General features: G+C 43.3%; 3 protein-coding genes across 4 annotated transcripts in view; 1 reads left to right on the top strand and 2 right to left on the bottom strand.

Moving 5' to 3' along the window:
- The window catches only part of ptpn21 (protein tyrosine phosphatase non-receptor type 21), a 15,416-nt gene extending 10,745 nt beyond the window's left edge, over positions 1-4,671 (top strand). For both annotated transcript variants that reach the window (XM_034575667.1, XM_034575668.1), the window contains 5 exons: positions 749-964; positions 1,236-1,364; positions 1,453-1,687; positions 2,295-2,455; positions 2,908-4,671. In XM_034575667.1, the coding sequence (XP_034431558.1) occupies positions 749-964; positions 1,236-1,364; positions 1,453-1,687; positions 2,295-2,455; positions 2,908-3,036 (870 nt within the window). In that variant the 3' untranslated portion in view covers positions 3,037-4,671. The remainder of the gene's footprint in view (positions 1-748; positions 965-1,235; positions 1,365-1,452; positions 1,688-2,294; positions 2,456-2,907) is intronic.
- Positions 4,672-4,759: 88 nt separating this feature from the next.
- On the bottom strand, positions 4,760-8,659 carry fam98b (family with sequence similarity 98 member B). Its single transcript, XM_034575673.1, has 8 exons — positions 8,477-8,659; positions 8,209-8,357; positions 7,329-7,457; positions 7,065-7,240; positions 6,360-6,440; positions 6,118-6,234; positions 5,662-5,829; positions 4,760-5,566 (listed from the first exon to the last, which is right to left on the bottom strand). Exons 1-8 carry the CDS (start codon positions 8,512-8,514, stop codon positions 5,306-5,308), a joined length of 1,119 nt encoding a protein of 372 aa, XP_034431564.1. The 5' UTR covers positions 8,515-8,659; the 3' UTR covers positions 4,760-5,305.
- A 2,117-nt stretch (positions 8,660-10,776) lies between these two features.
- The window catches only part of spred1 (sprouty related EVH1 domain containing 1), a 30,946-nt gene continuing 24,233 nt past the window's right edge, over positions 10,777-17,489 (bottom strand). Inside the window, 2 exon segments of the mRNA XM_034575672.1 lie at positions 10,777-15,036; positions 15,194-15,349. Of these exon segments, the coding sequence (XP_034431563.1) occupies positions 14,377-15,036; positions 15,194-15,349 (816 nt within the window). The 3' untranslated portion in view covers positions 10,777-14,376.

A 17,489-nucleotide genomic window follows, 5' to 3' on the forward strand; every position in this document is an offset into this window, starting at 1 on the left:
ACATTGAAAACCAATGAGATTTATTATTCATTGTAAAAAGCTAATTACCAGGAGCTGCTTGTTTAGTTGGTGTTGGTGACACCTGGTAGCTGCTGCCTTGTTATGACGGATACATGTAGAGAGAAAATGTTCCCACTGTAAACATACGACTCAGCTGCTCAACATTATTGATCATGACCGTGTGGACATACAACACTTAAATAAATGACCTCTATAGCTAAGGGGATCATGACTAAGTAAAAGCAAATGAGAACAAGGTTCATTCCTAAATGTCTCACACATGCAAGTATTTTCAACAACACACATAGATTATTGCTAACTCACAGTTCACTACTTCTACACATGGCAGTGGCTTACATTGTAAATTATTGTATGAATTCTCCTGTTGATTTACATGTGGAACAACTTCCACCACTGCAGATCAAACGTCATCAGAACTAATATATTACAACATCTCATTCTTCAAGGAGCAGATTAATCTAATGACGACAGTTTACAGGAAACTATGTCGTCCAACAGCTATAGATTGTTACCGAAATAGAAAGTAGAACTACAGTAACAGAAAGTAACTGAGCTGCTGCTCGTGTATCAGACTCCTAACTAGTAATGATTCAAAGATTATGGAATGTTACCAGACATCTTAACACATAACACGTGTTTATTAAACTAACGACAGCTGTTCCTGTATCAGGATTGTGTTATGCATGACAGCGATGTATTTACATTTTCCCTTTCTTGTGTGTGTCAGTGTAAATTGCTGGAGCAGCACATGGACATGGGCGAGCTGTTGAAGGAATACGAGAAAATCCCAAAGCGTCCAGGAGGGGAATACACCGTCGCCCAGCTGCCCGAGAGCGGAGACAAGAACCGCTTCCAGGACGTCCTGCCTTACGACAGCAACCGAGTGGAGCTGGTTCCCACTAAAGAGAACAACACGGGATACATCAATGCCTCACACATCAGAGTAAGTTGTGCAGAGATGCAACACGACATGTACGGGTTTTAATCTCAATCAGGCTCTACACAGGCTGATGTGCTGTTTCAGAGTAAAGACTAAAATGTATGTTTTCTTCCATGACCACATGTTTTTCGTGTCTGTCATGGACTACTGAGTAAAAAAAAGAAAAGTAAATATTTCACTTGTTTTGGACATTAAGGTTCTGAATGATTTCCATTCTCGGCTCTTATTACTGATGAGGTCCAACTTTAAACACACTGGTGTTGTCTCTCATTAGATCACAGTCGCTGGACAGGAATGGAGCTACATTGCGTCGCAGGGTCCCATGTCCAACACGTGTCAGGACTTCTGGCAGATGGTGTGGGAGCAGGGCGTCTCCATCATCGGGATGGTCACTGCTGAGGAGGTGTGTTACGCTTCATATTTACAGCTCCACATATTTCAGTTCTCATCCCAGCCGGGACTGACCCTCCTCTGTCACCCTCTCCCTGCAGGAGAGCGGCCGAGAGAAGAGCTTCCGGTACTGGCCTCGGCTGGGAACGCGACATAACACGGTGACGTATGGGCGCTTCAAAATCACCACCCGCTTCCGCACCGAGTCCGGCTGCTACGCCACCACGGGGCTTAAGATCAAACACCTCCTCACGGGCCAGGAGAGGACGGTCTGGCACCTGCAGTACACAGACTGGCCTGATCACGGCTGCCCTGAGGACTTCAAAGGTTTTCTCAGTGAGTGAACCTTTTGAATCAAGGCCTGTGTTACGTCTGCGTTTATTGCAACAATTGATTCCCTATGTGCCATGGAGGCAACTCACTTTTCACATATAAAGAACGCCGCGGGAGATGGTCGTGGTCAGAGGCTTTCACAACAACAGGAACATGTCCAGAGCATTCAGGCGAGGGATGGCGTGTTGGAAGCAGCTGACCCTGACATTTGTGTTCTCATATCACACAGTTCTGGAAAATTTCAGGGAAATGTCTGCAGTTCGTTGCATGTCTGAAAGAAACCAGAGCAAAATATCCAGTCCTGCAATGAGGAAATATTAGTTAACTCCGCCAAGGATGTTGTTTTCATCTGGGATTGGTATTTAGCAAGATTATGCAAAAACGACTGAACTGGTTTTCTCAACTTGGTGGAAGGGTGGGGTCCAGGCCGAGGAAAAACCCAGCGGATGTTATTTGGGGGGTGATGCCAGGATTTTTCAGAAGTCTTCCAGAGACCTTGAAAAAAAATTGTAAAATGTGTAGACTGTTAATATTTAGAAACAGGTGAACAAACAGGTCCGGTTGATGAGGTTTTAATAAGTCTCATGTGAACCTTCTCGTGTTTTTCCAGCATACCTGGAGGAGATCCAGTCTGTGAGGAGACACACCAACAGCATCAGTGACCCAAAGAACACAAACCTACCTGTACTGGTCCACTGCAGCGCCGGAGTGGGACGCACTGGAGTGGTCGTCCTGTCTGAGATCATGATCGCCTGTCTGGAGCACAACGAGGTAACGTCCTCACTTTGAAAACATATGGTATTAAAAACAGGGTCTTCACGCTTCAATTTATGAATTATTAATCTTCATAGACATTCATAGTTTATAACGTCTGTGTTGTAGGTCTTTCTCAACGATACAGATACTAACTGATCAGTCAGAATTTAATTAGTACGCTTAGCTGTGGTAAATACTGTGGCTACCTACTGTCTCTGCCTGTAGTTTGAGGGATAACGCAGCGTTTTGAGGGTTATTCTCCATTTTCAATTACGGGGAAGTTAAAGTAATTCTGCACCTCTAACACTCTTACATCTTAAATCAACGTTTTCAAAAAGTAAAACCTGTCGTACAAGTGTTTCTAAGTGACGACCACGTCTCGCTTTCATTTTCTCTTCGTTTTCTCTGCCATCAGTGTTTTTAGATCACCGCTCTCTCACACACATTCTGTGTCTTGTCTGTTTCAGCCGCTGAACGTCCCAGAGGTCTTGTGGAAGCTGCGCACTCAGAGGATGATGATGGTTCAGACTCTGTCTCAGTACAACTTCATCTACAAGGTCCTCATCCAGTACCTGCGCAACTCCCGGCTGATCTGAGCGCGGGGCGTCTGTCGGGCCCCCGTCAGCGTGCGCCGCCATCAAGAGACGATTTCAGGGTGGACGTTGTTCCAGGTTTATGCCAAACTGCACAGTGACGATGAAGTAGCTGTAGAAACCTGCTTTAATGTAGCAGCCGTGTGGTGGAGCCTGTTTGGGCCGAGTATTAAACTGGGCAGGGCTGAAGTATTGATGTGTGGTTATACAAAAACAAAAAAAAGACGCCATGCCACATGAAGGAGCATGAAGAGCAAAAACCTGCCTCTAAACAGTATTATATTATTTTTTACGAACCTTATTTCTTAATAAAGCCCCAGCACTTTTGTAGTACGTCGCTGTACATAATGAACCAATGTTAAGCTGCATTAAAAAAACTGATCTTTATCATAGATGTGTATTGAAAACGGTTGATTTAATTTTGTTTGAGGACACTTTTTGAAATGTCTTGGTTTGCCGTTGCTATTGATTCTGATCGTGAAGGACTTTTCTGTGTCGATGAGGTGAACACTTTCTGATCAGGGTTTGATTTCGGAGCCGACGGTTCAAAGATGCAGTAACACGTATCTCACCCCCCCCCCCCCCCACTCATCTGTGTGAAACATCTGTTCCCCCTGTTACAAACCACCTGCTGAAATAAAGACGGGTATGTTGGAAAGTAGAAACGCGTCGCACATCTGCAGCGGGGTTTGTTTTTTCGGGGTTGAGAGTAAAACTGGAAAAGTAATTTTATACTATTCATGACTTTTTCTTTTTTATTATGAAATGTTTTTAAGAAATCAACTCAGTGCTGTATTTGAAGGATGAAGTGCCTGAATGGAACTTGCTGTATATTTTTTGCATAATATGAAGGAAATTTTGACATTTTCTCCCTCGGTGTCATTTATTGCTCGTGTTGCATTGTAGTGATGCCGTTTGAGAAACATCTCTGCAAACGATCATATTTTCATGAATTTAGATCCCCGAGAGTCCAGATGTGCTCTTATTTTGAAGTGCATTAAAAACCAACAGTGGGATCTTAACAGTTGGATCCACTGCGTCTGGTTTTTCTTGTTTTCAATCCAGTGAGAAATCTCTCTTCCGTGGCCCCTGGACTATTTAACAGTCAAACACAGCATCGCTCAACTGGAGCCGGACACAGTCTATTTCCTGCAGCTGCTCTAAGGAGCATTTAGAAATGGAGTGAATCTGTTCAGGAACTATGTAAAGTTTACACTAAGTGAAATCATGTTAATTATATCGGTTGGATATAAATTTGCAGATTTACAGTTTAAGGAATCAACTAAATTTCTATTGTGGCCAAAGTGAAGAGATTGTCGCTCATTTTTCTTACCCTGATATTTTTGTTGACAAAGATACACAGGCAGTGATGTTATCGGATCTTTTGAACATCCTTATATTGTTTTGTTTTTTTATTGCTTGAGATTTGTTTGTTTGTGGTTTTGAGAAACTGCTTGAGTCTTAGTTTGGAGACTGAAAAAGAAAGCCCTGTGGCCAAGGTGTAACTGTACAGGTCTGTTGTTCATAATGTAAAATTCTGCTTGAATGAATATTGGTTATTGTACAAACTATGTGTAAACTATCTATTGAAGAACAATTGGAAAAACAAACGAGAATAAATATTTGGAAACAATCCGTCACCTGCTATGTTGCTCAGTTTGAGAGTCTGTTACGCCACCATGTGGTAGGAATGAGCCACTGTCGTAATTACAAACATCAGAGGGAGGTTACATCATAATTCTTTATTTTTTTCTTTACAAATCCAGAGATCAAAGAGAATTACAGTCGTGTGTAGAGCTGATAAATGAGGTAATAATTGATATTTTATAGTTGATCCTTCACAGAGGAACTAGAACATGAGTCAGATGCTGAAACTCCTGCTTTAGTCCAATCTTCTCAATCTTCTCAATCTTCTCACTTCTTCCTCAACTTACGTCTACATTTGTCTTTAATGACTTTCTTAAAAAAAAACGTCAGTTAAAAACACTTGTTCATGATAAAGATTCTTAATTTGTATCCCTATCGTAGTGATATATCTGATATTTTCTGATATTATGAGTATTAGAGATTTAAACACTGATTTAAGTTTTCTTTAAAAAAAAATAAAGCATTTGAAATCCTCCAGATGAGGAAGATTTGTCTCTGAATGCTGCAAAGTCTGCTTTCGTTTCTTGGAAATGTTCCTCGTCCATGAAAACACAGGAAGCAGGATTCAGTTCATATGAAAAAAAAAATCACTGCACAAAAATTGAAAGTCTGTAGAAAATGAATGCTAGAACCGTCCTCTCTTCCCTCCGTGTCCATCATGTCCTCCTTGGTTCCACCCGCCGCCGCCGCCTCTCCAACCACCTCCACCTCCTCCTCCATGTCCCCAGCCTCCTCCTCCACGTCCTCTTCCTCCACGTCCTCTGCCGCCATGTCCTCCCCAGCCACCCCCGCCATCTTGTCTTGCCTTCCAGGCTGGCATCTCGGGAGGCGGGGCTTCAATCTCTGAGGGACGTCCCCCTCTGTCTGGCACTCTGCCCATCCGGACCTGTGAGAAGAGACAGAAGAGAAATGTTGTTTCCGACAGACGACAAATTTCCGATTGAGGAGGTTGCAGGGAAAAGGGAAAACGTCTGTCTCTACCTTGTTGATGGCACAGGTGGTTTTGTCTCTGCTGGAGCCGCTGCTCGTCTTCACCACGTTGCAGATGTCCTCTCTGGCAGCCAGCAGCCTGGCCATGTCCACATGGGACTGTGGCCTCAGACAGTGTCTCTTAGGCTGATAGGCCCTCGCCATGCTGTCCACCTTCACCTACACACACAGAGAGAGAGAGTCCAGGCCTTCAGGGTGAGGATTCTGTTCTTCAGAGTCAGAGCTTTAAGCGCATTGAATTTCAAATTATACATCGAACATTAACAAACCTTTAAACACACAGGGGTTCAATCTTAGGGGGTTTATTAGTATTTGGACACTTGGCCTCTGTGTCTTTTTTGAACTTGAATTAAAAACGTTCTCCAGAATGTGGGCAGACGTGTTTCTTTGTCGATGATCCAGTTTGATTTTGCAGTTAAAGTCCCGCTCATCAGTTTGTGAACGTACCTTAGCTCGGTCGGACCACCCGAACGACTGAACTGTGACGTCAAGTCGTTTAATCAGCATCTTGCGCCGACACTCGTACTCTGAGGACAGGACCGTGTTGATGCTTTGCAACTTCGCCTGCAGAGTCAAAGACACAGACTTAGATCCAAATTGCACAAATACATGATACAAAAAACAACCAGCCCCTGAAACACATAATCACTCATGCAACGTGGATTATTTCAGGTTGTTGTTTTACGTACCCACTGTTCAGCGCTCAGAGATTTGTTCAGAACTGGACTTTCAATGGAGCCATTAGGAAGATCTTTGATGAGTTTATCAACCTATGATGACACAACATGGTTTTATGTGTTAACACAATACATTTAGTGACAGATGTTCCAAGGGAAGGAAAAACATTTTTTTAATAATAAATACACACAATTATGTGCATGCAGGTTATTAAAGTATATAATGTAATGTACAGTATGTATAATACGTTTTTCCAGGTAGCATCTCTGTTCTTTTAAGGACTGTGATAAAAGCAGAATAAAACATCCAGTTGTTTTACTAATACTATTTACTAATAATAGTGATGGTGTCTTTATTCTATAGCCAATACATTGTTCTATCAACATTTGCTTTATAATAATTCGTTGAAGCAAACATCTTGTCAACTGCCACTTTCAATTATGGGATGGAAATAAACATAATATCGACATAGAACGCTCATTTTTATTTATAAAACAACTTAAACTATGTAATAGTTATAATCAATGTGTGAAGTCATTGTAGTTATATAAGTGAAGAGTTCTGTAACAGTTATTGTCCCAAATTCAAATTAGTTTCTAAACCATAGTTTAGAATATGTCATCAAGTTATAAACATAAAACCAAACGACGTATCAAAAAGAGGTTTGTCAGTGGTGATTGAATAAATCAACTTTATAAAGCATCACTTGGTCCCACCGTGTTTTGGATCAGGCCGAAGACTCCCTCTGCGGCGGCTCCTCTGGGCGCCGGCAGCTTCAGGGTCTCACAGATTGCTGAAACGTCCTGAAACAGCGGATTCTCGTCCTGATGTTTGTCGGAGACTCGTCTGCTCCTCACAATCTGAGCAGTTTGAAGCTCCGAGCTGAGGAACACTAACATGACACAGACACAGGAACATAGTCTTTAAGAACTAACACACTCAGAGCCCGTAACACAACGGGTGAAGGGACGGTCACTTACACACAAACTTGAGATGATCCTTTGTGTTCCGCACGGCGCCCTTGAGAATCCCCGACACGGCTTCTTCATGGGGACAGTGCAGCTCCTTCAGCAAACCGCTCATCTCGAGCTGGAGGCCGTCCGCGTCGTCTGAGGTTTAATGGGACGGAAAACAGACACCATATTGTGTTCAAATGTCCAATGGGATGTAAATCTTTAGAGGACAGTGGCCAGTTTATTTACATTCATCTATTAACGCTTATCCTTTTTGAGGGTTGCGGGGGGGGGGGGGGGGGGGGGGGGGGGGGGGGCGGCGCTGGAGCCGGGTTTACATCCCAGACCGGTCACCAGTCCATCGCAGGACCAACATACAGAGACAAGCAACCGTTCACTATCACATTCACATCTACAGTCAACTTAGAGGCTGGGGGGTTCAGTATCTTGCCCAAGGACACTTCGGCATGCAGACTAGGGAAGACTGGGATCGAACCGCCGACCTTCCGGCTAGAGGCTGACTGCTCTAACCCCTGAGCCGTAGTTTTTCCCTACTCTTGTTGACAGCTAAGGACGGAGGATGTCACACCTTAAGCCCTATGCGACAAATTATCATTTGTAAATATGGGCTTAACAAATGTTGTCAATCAATGTTTGATTGATTGAGAACATGCAAACACAGAAATGCCTCGGGATGGGATTCGAACCTGCAACAGTGCTGACCAGCACCACCACAACAACAAACTCTTCCAGTTTACACCTGCGTGCATCTCCTGTGCTGGTGCTACACCCCGGGTTCAAACTACATACATGTGCTGCATAAACACGGGATCATCACCAGAAGCTAAATCATGGCTGCAACATGCCCTGCGCCGTCACAGAGGAGGCGTGGTCTCGCGTGTCTCACCTGGACCGGACGTGATTGTCTCCTCCAGTCCACACAGCGGCTGCAGCCTGGACGCTAACCACCGGCACAGCTCCACGTACTCCTGCGAGGACAGGCCTCCCTCTGCGGCCCGGAGCAGCGCCTCCTCCTCCAGCAGGGGCCCGTCGTACCTGAGGAGGTCAGAGGAGAAACACGCACGCACGCACACACACACAGGAGTCAGAGACAGGGGAAGCTAACACCAAGCTAACCAGGCTAACGTAAACATGCTAACCCTCCATTAGCTTACCCCAGCTGCTCCAGCGAGTCCAGGATGTCGCACTCCATCGCTTTTTATATCCACGTGAGTTTATTTGCTCACAACATCACCACGTGTCGAGTTTCTTCTTCCAGCGTCAACACGAACACTCGGTTTTCATCCATTCATGAAAGTGCCTCCATGCTGCTCCGCTGGGGTAAAGGAGCCGGAGGGAAACGTGTGGACAACGAGACTAGTTCCGCCACAAAGGTTCCGTACCAGTACTAAGAAAAACAAATGAGCAAAGAAATAATAAAAAGGTTGAAAGCTCCTTCTTTTTTTTTTTATTATATTGTAATTTTTATTATCATTTTACACAATTCTATCTCATTTATTTGTAGTATTTCTCTTTCAAAATCATACAGATTTATCCTTTTTATTTCTTTTACCTCTTTTATTCTACTCTTTATAATTTATTTATACATTTTTTTGCTTGACAATCGTTTTAAACTGTGCTTTCAGATTTTAAATAGTTTTCTTTTCATTCTGTGCACCTTGGATCTACCTCTGTATAAATAAAACTGCCTTCCCTTAATGTTCGTAGTGAAAATATTAATGCTTGAGTATTGATTATTAGGTATTTCCCATTATATGCAACTTTATACACTTTACTCTAACATTATAGTGCAGCTTCCATTCTCAACGGCCTATGACACAATAATCTCACACCAACAAGTGCAGTTGTTACTGAACAATCAGTTAATTTATGTTTGGCACTTTCAACATCATTTTAATATCATTATCATTAATTCATATTTTACAAATTATATTACAAAATCGTTTAAAATTAAAATGTGAAAGCACGTTAAAACTGTGATGGGCATTAATAAGAAAGCAATAACAAAGATATTTACCTTCTCATTAACTGGTTTGGTTCTGGATAAAGGTTTTAAAGGGAAAGTTCATCTTCAGATTATACTCACAACAGTTCCACACACTCACCATGAGCCGAGCAGAGGCGAGGTCGTCCGTTCTGTTCTTATATATATACATGATAAAAGATTTTATACCTTTACATTTCATTGGAGATGAAGAAGAAGAAGCAGTTTCTGTTAATGGGAGGAAAAACTGCCACCTACTGGCTACTACAGGTTAGCTCACATCAAACTAGAAGGACTCTCAGTACTGTGAAACAAATTCAGTCAAGCTGCAACATATCGCACACACACAGATACAAGTTTCCTTAATGTAAGAGTTATTTTCTGAGGAAACAGTGAAAATGTCAAAAAACAGAAAAGAAATCCTGGATCCACCCCCGATCCAGATCAGCACCAAAATCTCTCGTCATTCCACAAGTTTCGTCGTATCCATCTAGTAGTTTTTGCTTCCAAACAAACAGACGGGTGAAAACACAACTTCCTTGGCCGAGGTAAAAGACGTTTTGTGCCTTCTTCTAATGAATGTTATACTTTTATGGTTTGACTTCTTCGTTTCTTCTTCTTCTTCTTCTTCTTCTTGCCGAGCACATAACTTTGTTGTGTACGATCTGTCGCGACGACCACATCATCAGCTTGAATGAACTTTATCCACTGTACGTTCAGATGTAAACGTATATAGAGGAACACAATAAAGCCTAGACAGCAAAAGATTAAAACTCACCATTTTATTATGATAATGTTATTTGATATGTCAAATTACAAGTGTATGATGTAACATAAAAACAGTTACAAACATATGTATGCATATTTACATTATATATTTATGAAAAGTAATGAGCTACATCTGTATGAAGAAAATACAACTATGACATGAGTTATTGGGACTATAAATTTTACATCATATACTTGGTATTCTCGAACCATGAGAGGAAATACCTAGACGTGTAGAAACCAATAGAACCAGAACGAGAGATGTTAAAATTGTAAGATGGAAACTAGGATGGACGTGAGGCACTTTTTTGAGGTTGTCAGGATGTGAAAGCCGATGGCACTAAAAGGGGGGAGGGGGGGGGGGGTAGGAGGAGGGGGGGGGGGGGGGGGATGCACAGGAAAGAAATATGCACAAAGAGTGGAAAAAAGAAAAAGAAAGCAAACAGGCAGTGTTTACAGAATAGTTAAGAGTAGTACCATTTATACTGCAAGTTTCAAAACACAAATGTTTTCCACTATTTAGAACTAATCACATAAATGTTACATCAAGCGCTGTAAGATGAAAAAAAGCTTACATAGAGTATCATCAGTGCACCAAAGCATCGGAGAATCGAAACATAACCACTCAACTGCTGTGAAAAGTAACCGTTTTTAAAAACAATACACTGAAGAGAAACAGGTTTATATAGCTTCTTTCTTTTTTTTTTTTTTTTAAATCTACACAATGTCAAGAATGTACACTTGTATGCATTCCCAAAGATATGCACAATTTTCCAAGATTGAAAGAGGATAAAAGACTAGCAGCAAAGTGGTTAAAACTGAAGTCTTATATAATGCAGGTCAAAAAAATATATATATTAAAGCGGACAGACACATGTTGCATATATAATACAGTACATGACAGGAAGTTGCACTGTGCTGGTTAATGCAGAATGAGAAGTGTTATTTCAGCATTCTCTACACTTTGTATAAATGCACATCCTACATTTTGCTTCTCAGCCAGCAAGTTTTAATCAGGTTCATCAAACCTTGGTTCAGCTTGCAATAAATGCAGGGCAATCCAATTCCAATGGGAGAATATGGCGGCCAACCAAACATTTGGTTACACACCAACCCCACACGCGCACAGAACATACACACACACACACACACACACACACACACACACACACACACACACGTGGGCATACGAGAACACACATAGAGTAACACTCGCGCACACATGCACAAGAGTCCACTTCATCACGCAGAGCAATCGGACATTTATAAACTCGCCGTCATGGTTGTACGGCGGCGTCGAACGGCGAGACCGCCGGACGCCGCCGGAGATTTTTAGGGTTTAACAGTCGTTCATAGCTGATTTTCTCTGTCAACACAATAAAATTAGTGATTGTATCTAGCAGCTTTATATGTATGTATGTAAATATATATATTTATATATTTATATATCAAACTTTTGAAACAAGTGGACTGACACAACTGTACCGTGTTAGCACTATCCTTCCTTCTACCGTACAAAACTAGAGAGAAACTCTATTAGAAGCTCAATAGTCATTTTCCATCACAGACGCCCTCTACTTTTCAATGTGAAATAATACTAAAAGGTGACCTATGTACATAATGCTGTCAATTGAAGCTACAGTATATGCTGACAGCGACGATAAATACAGTTCTATCTTTAAAATTTCAACAACAACAAAAATAAAAGACAAACAAAAAAAAAAGCTGGGATTATTATCAGTACTTAAATATAGTGTTAAGTATTTACAGGTGTTTGGAGTTTGGTACCAGGAGTTGTTTGTCTACCTACGTAGCGTTAAAGTGTCCTGTTCCCGTCACTGACTCGCTCTGCACGGAGGTCAATGTGTTTCCCACGTTAGAAAGTTTGCATAGTAAGTAAAGGGAGCATCGGTGGGGGGGGGGGGAGTTAGGGAGATGAATGTTTCTCCTGCCACGACATTATTCTGTTGTTTTTTAACCAGGAGTGACGGGAGGCGAGAAGAGATGCATATCTGTTAGCAACAGCAAACATGGACGTGGTCACACCAATTTGGCTGCACATTTCAAACATGCCAGTGCCTTAGGGAGGGAGAATTTCAGCCGGGTAGCCAATCAGAGCTGCTATTCCTCAGAATAGTTAAATGTTTTGTGAGTCAGATATCTTCAGTTTTGGTTTGCAGCCTGCCTGGCCTCATTAGCTGTCTTTTTCCAAGGGTCATGCGAGAGAAAAATCAATGCGGCTCTCATTCTGTACGGTAAACATGAAGCTACAGCCAGAATCTGGTTAGCTTAGCTTAGCATAAAGACTGGAAACATTGGGGAACAGCTAGCCTGGCACTGTTCAGAGCTGAGAAATCCACCTACACCTCTGAAGCTCCCTGATTAACATGTTATATCACGTTTGTTTACATAAGCCAAGTGTAGAAATGACAAGTTGCAGTTTAAGTATCATTCCTACACTTTGTTTTTTTAAGTGAATTAAAGAAAAAGGATACAACATGTTAAAGAGGGAGTTTTAGAGGGTTTAAGTGAATTTCCTGAAATGACAAATGCATCTTCTGATCATCTCTTTGTTCACTTTTAGACACGAGGACGTTTTGTGAAACCTGATGCTGGGTCAGTACTGTTTAGAGTCAAAGCCTTAATCACATGGTCAGTGGTAACGTTACATGACATCAGATCACCAGTGCATATGAAGACCTATACGTGCACACACACACGCACGCACACACACACGCACACACACATTCATAACATCCGTACGTTTTTTTGTCTTTTCTTTTTTCAAACACATGACTAAGATACTCTAAGGTATTCCTGCAACAATGCATTCATTCACTCAGGGCCTGTTTTTAAAAGAAGACACATGGAAGGAGTGGACTAACTTCAGAAGAACGACAAACGATTCATGGGACAAATATGGGAATTTGAAGAGGGTGCTGCAACCAAAGCTTGGAGAGCAGTGCTTAGAGGAGGGTTTCCCCTCACACCAAATACGATGTTTAAATTAGCAAAACAATTTATGTACAGACTAATTCTGAAATCTGAGGGTGTTCTCAATCAAAGAATAGCCTAATTTAAGTGCCTCATCATTTTAACCAAGGAGCACTGTAACCCCTGTACTCACCAAAACAAAACTTGCTGGTTGAGCAACATTTCAGCCTTTGTTTAAAAAAAAAAAAAATTATAAAATGAGCAGGAAAAATAACAATGAGGAAACAAAACAACAATTTCACTACAGCAGTAAATAAAAGGACTAAAAGTGAGATTCACTGGAGTAAATGAAATCGTCATGTATCCGGTTTCGATTTGAATGGTTCAAGAGGTTCTAATGCTATTTGTGTGGCGTGGAAAACACTATTTTCGGGGAACTGAGCATGGTAGAGTCGTTACCATTTTTCCCTTCTAATCATGGAATCGATCCCTTTATTTTGGAATGCAATCAGATGGTCTGAATCACCTCGGGAAGGCAAGGTAATCATTGAAACATCTTATTATGAATGTCAAAAGCTATGCCAGCTGTACCTTCAGAAACAAGCTTACGTTTTGAGTCGATGGAAAGGAAAACAAGGAAATCAATTGGCCAAACATCCACCACAGCAACATCTCTCAAATGTTAGAATGACACTAAATATGGTGGCGTGAGTACCCCAAGAATTTGAGAGGGGTACCTTTACTTAACGGGGGAAATACCATTTCTAGTGCACTTGTCTTCTTGTCCAGTCATTACATTGTCAGCAAATGCTTAAGCCATAGAGGAAAGGCCACTGTTACCCAACTGCAAATTCACAAAAAGCAAGAACATATCCCTTTTAGCATACTCAAACAGCAAGTAGTTTTCTGAATGCAGAATTGTTTTGTTTTCTTTTTTGTCGTTATTTTGCTGCTCTCTGTACAAAAGACAATTTTCCTTCATAAAGTTACACATTACTTGTAGAGTTCTGATATTTGTGGCCTGGCTCCATCAATGCACGTGTGTGTGTATGTGTGTGTGTGTACAGATGTGTTTAGTAACATCTCCAAGTCTATTAATCTTGACGTTTCCTCTTCCTCTCCTTAGATTAAGCTCCTGAACTTAGCTTGATGCTCAGAGCCCCCACAAAGCATATGGTTTGTCCTCCACCGCTGCTTGTCGGCGACAAACACAAACTGAAATCTCCAAAAGCCCTCAGAGCTGGGGATCAACAACATATCACCCCGTCTGAGAGGGGAATGAAAAAAGGATGCCGGCTTTTAATTTTCCGCTTTTATCCACTTCCTGTGTTAGCTAGCTTTGAGGGTGTCCCAGAGCCCCGAGTCGGGTCACCCCGCAGCCTTGTGCTTGCCCCCACAGCAACGGCAGGCCTCGCCACAATGGTGGCAGGCGCGCAGGGGCAGGTAGCAGCACATGCAGGGTGCGATGAAGGAGAGCGCCACCAGGGCCAGCCAACGTAGGCAGAACTGCTCGTCAGATGTGTCACATGAGCAGGGGTCTGAGAAGTCGCCCTCGGAGTCGGACATGCAGTGGTACAGCATGCTCTCGGCACACAGCATGCAGCTGACTTTATAGATGCACTGCTTGATTGGGTCGGGGGCATCTTGGCACTGCCCCCGCCAGTTGTCTTCGTGGTTAAACATCTCCCGACAGTAGATGCAGCGCGAGCGCTCACCGTCCTCTCGCCGCCGCCGGCCATTCTTAGACTTCAATAGGGATGAGGGCTGAGTCTTGATGGCTGTGTCAATTCCAGGGCCAGAGTGGGAGTCCCCACCAGGGCCGTCGGGGAAGAGGTACTCGCACTTCTTACTGTCCAGTTTTTGGAAGGCGTTGGGGAAGTCAAGGTCCTCGCGGTCAGACTCCTGTTTCCACATGACAGGGTGGCGGTAGTCCTCGTAGCCACGGATGAGCACGTCTTTACGTGGGTTGATGCGAACGATCTCTTCGTCCATGTGGAAACTGACGTGACGAGTCGACTTGAAGGAGACCTTCAAAAGAAGAGAAATTGACAGCCGTCAGTTGGAGGGAATTTGACATTCACTTTTTAATTCATCAAGTTTCACTCAACTCCAAACTTTCATAACCAACATGGTGGCTTTTGGGAAACATGTAATTAACGATTGACGGTGCAGAGGACAGGCAGACCTGTGGAGGCAGGTAGCGGCGGTTGCTGCAGGGGAACTCGTCGAAGGGCTGGGCGCGGACGTAGCAGCCCCTGAATGGCTCGGTGGAGACAACGTTGTTCAGGGGAGAAAATGGCTCTTTCATTGGGGTACAGATGGAGGGAGGCTCATCACACACCTGGAGAAATACAGGAAACAAATCAAGTAAGGTCAGGTCAGTTTGAGAGGTTGGAAGAAAGAGAAAAATAACATTATGGCCCTGCCCAGATCTTGTGTTTCCCCTTCGCAGGACGTATATAAATGAAAAAAACATGAATATTTCTGAGCAACCCAAGTAGCAATATACTATTTTTTTTTAAATGTTCTCTATGAAATTGTGATGTGTATCATTATTACATGATTTATACATATACTATGATTTGGAAACATGAACATCTAGGATTGTCACAGTCATTTCCAATAACATTCAAAGGCACCACAGGTCAATCAGTTCACTTTTCATGACAGTTTTGACTCAGGCTGTGTAGGCTGTGCGTGTTCCACTTGTAACCACCAGGGGGCATCCTGCGCCCACTCTTGGCCAAATGACTGTGCTGAGTGGTGATGACTCAAGGCCCTTCCGTTAAGAACTCAGAGTTCCCATCAGCCTTGCATGTGTTCCCACAAACATTTAACTGATGCAAAATCTACAAACACAGGCCTAAATAAAGAGGCGCTTGAAGCACGTAACGACAAAATAAATCAGAGAAATGTTGGAAACCAAGCGAGGAAAAGCAAATACGAGCGAACATTCCTCCCGACTCACGCCAAACAATCGCATAATTACAAGAGGGAAGCTCAGTGTTGACTTCAGTGAGGATGACACGTCTATTAATAATAATAATATCTTGTGAATGTCAAAGACGAGATCGAATTCAGCAAAAATATTTCTACACATCTGACACGATGCAAAATAAGTAGTTGTAATAGAAAAAGTGTGACGCTTCAGTGCTCATGGCAACAAAGTGAAAAGGAATGGTTTCATGATTCATGTGTGCAGAGGTGATGAGAGATGGGGGAGGAGAGTCACTTATTACATCACCAGCCTTCTGATGATCTTTGGTGTCCGGCGTTATTTCAGCACAACCAACTTCCGGCTTGTTCACGCAACAAATGAAAGTAAGGGGTTGATTAAATTCTAAATATGAAGTTGTGTTGTCTCTCCGCCGATTTAATTATAAAACATGTCTCTTCAAGGTCAAGTCCAACTCAGAAACACACAAACATGGATGGACACACGCTGAGGTATCCTCACACGTATGATCCAACTGGCCTTGTCGACACTAACCAACTGGCCCTCTTTTCCCACACTCACCCCTTACCTCATCAAGGAAGGTTTAGTCCTCCTCTCTCCTCCTTCTCCCTCCCTCTCTCCCTCACTCTGCTCTGCATGTGGAGGAGGCTGCTGGCTCTGGTTAGTCAGTGCCGTGTGTAAAGTAGCCCACGCCAGTGCTTTAACGCACAGCGGAAATCTGGTTTGCTCCCAGCTGCTGCTACAGTAATTACTGTCCTGTGGTTGCTAAGAGATGCTTCCTTGACTTCTTTTTTTCCCCTCTCTTTCTCTTCTCCCCCCCCCCCTCTCCTCTCCGCTTGCCCCCCCCTCAGACTGCTAACACATGGTGTGTGTATGTGTGTGACTTTGCTCCCTTCTTGCCTCCAAACATACCAAGTGGTGTAACACATCCACAGCGTCTACAGGGGAATGTGAGGAATAGGAGACAGTGGAGGGAGAGAGGAGAAAGAACAGAACAGGAAAAAGTGAGTTTGTGTTGAATTTGTGAGAGAGAGAGAGAGCGAGAGAGAGCAAGAGGCCAAAGAGTCTGCAGAGGGAATGTCATAAACCAGCTCCAGCTGGAGAAATGCAGCACAGAACTTAAAAAGCCAGATGACAGCTGTGTGTGTATGTGAGAGAAAGAGAGAAAGGAGCGCGGGGTGGAGAGGTGGGGGGGCGAAATGGGAAACAGACTTGGGCTTCCTTTTAAAGCGCTCGCCTAAGCCCCACCATTCAAAGGCATGCGTGGGGGCCAATCTGGAGCTGATCTGACCCTAGAGATGTGGCTGGGTGAGGGAGGAGAGGAGACGGGGGAGATGGGAGGGATGGAGGGGAGGGAGGGGGTGGTGGGAGCCAGGGGCAACCTGGCTCCACACCAACATCAGGGATCCGTGCACTTCCACCCGCAAAGGCACAGGGGCTCAGGACAGGGAAGGTTGGGGTCGGCCCACATACTGGAAACCCACTCAGCGTACAAGCTCTGTGCATCACACAGAGAGGAGAATGG

Source organism: Hippoglossus hippoglossus, chromosome 22, assembly GCF_009819705.1.
Source record: "Hippoglossus hippoglossus isolate fHipHip1 chromosome 22, fHipHip1.pri, whole genome shotgun sequence".
NCBI classification, from domain to species: Eukaryota; Metazoa; Chordata; class Actinopteri; order Pleuronectiformes; family Pleuronectidae; genus Hippoglossus; species Hippoglossus hippoglossus.

Bases quoted from the DNA above. Each gene is read 5' to 3' on its own strand.
- fam98b (XM_034575673.1), bottom strand. From the start codon at position 8,514: ATGGAGTGCGACATCCTGGACTCGCTGGAGCAGCTGGG. The intron at 8,358-8,476 runs GTAAGCTAATGG...TGACCTCCTCAG, and splicing joins GACTCGCTGGAGCAGCTGGG to GTACGACGGGCCCCTGCTGG. The intron at 5,567-5,661 runs GTAGAGACAGAC...CTCTTCTCACAG, and splicing joins CCACCTGTGCCATCAACAAG to GTCCGGATGGGCAGAGTGCC.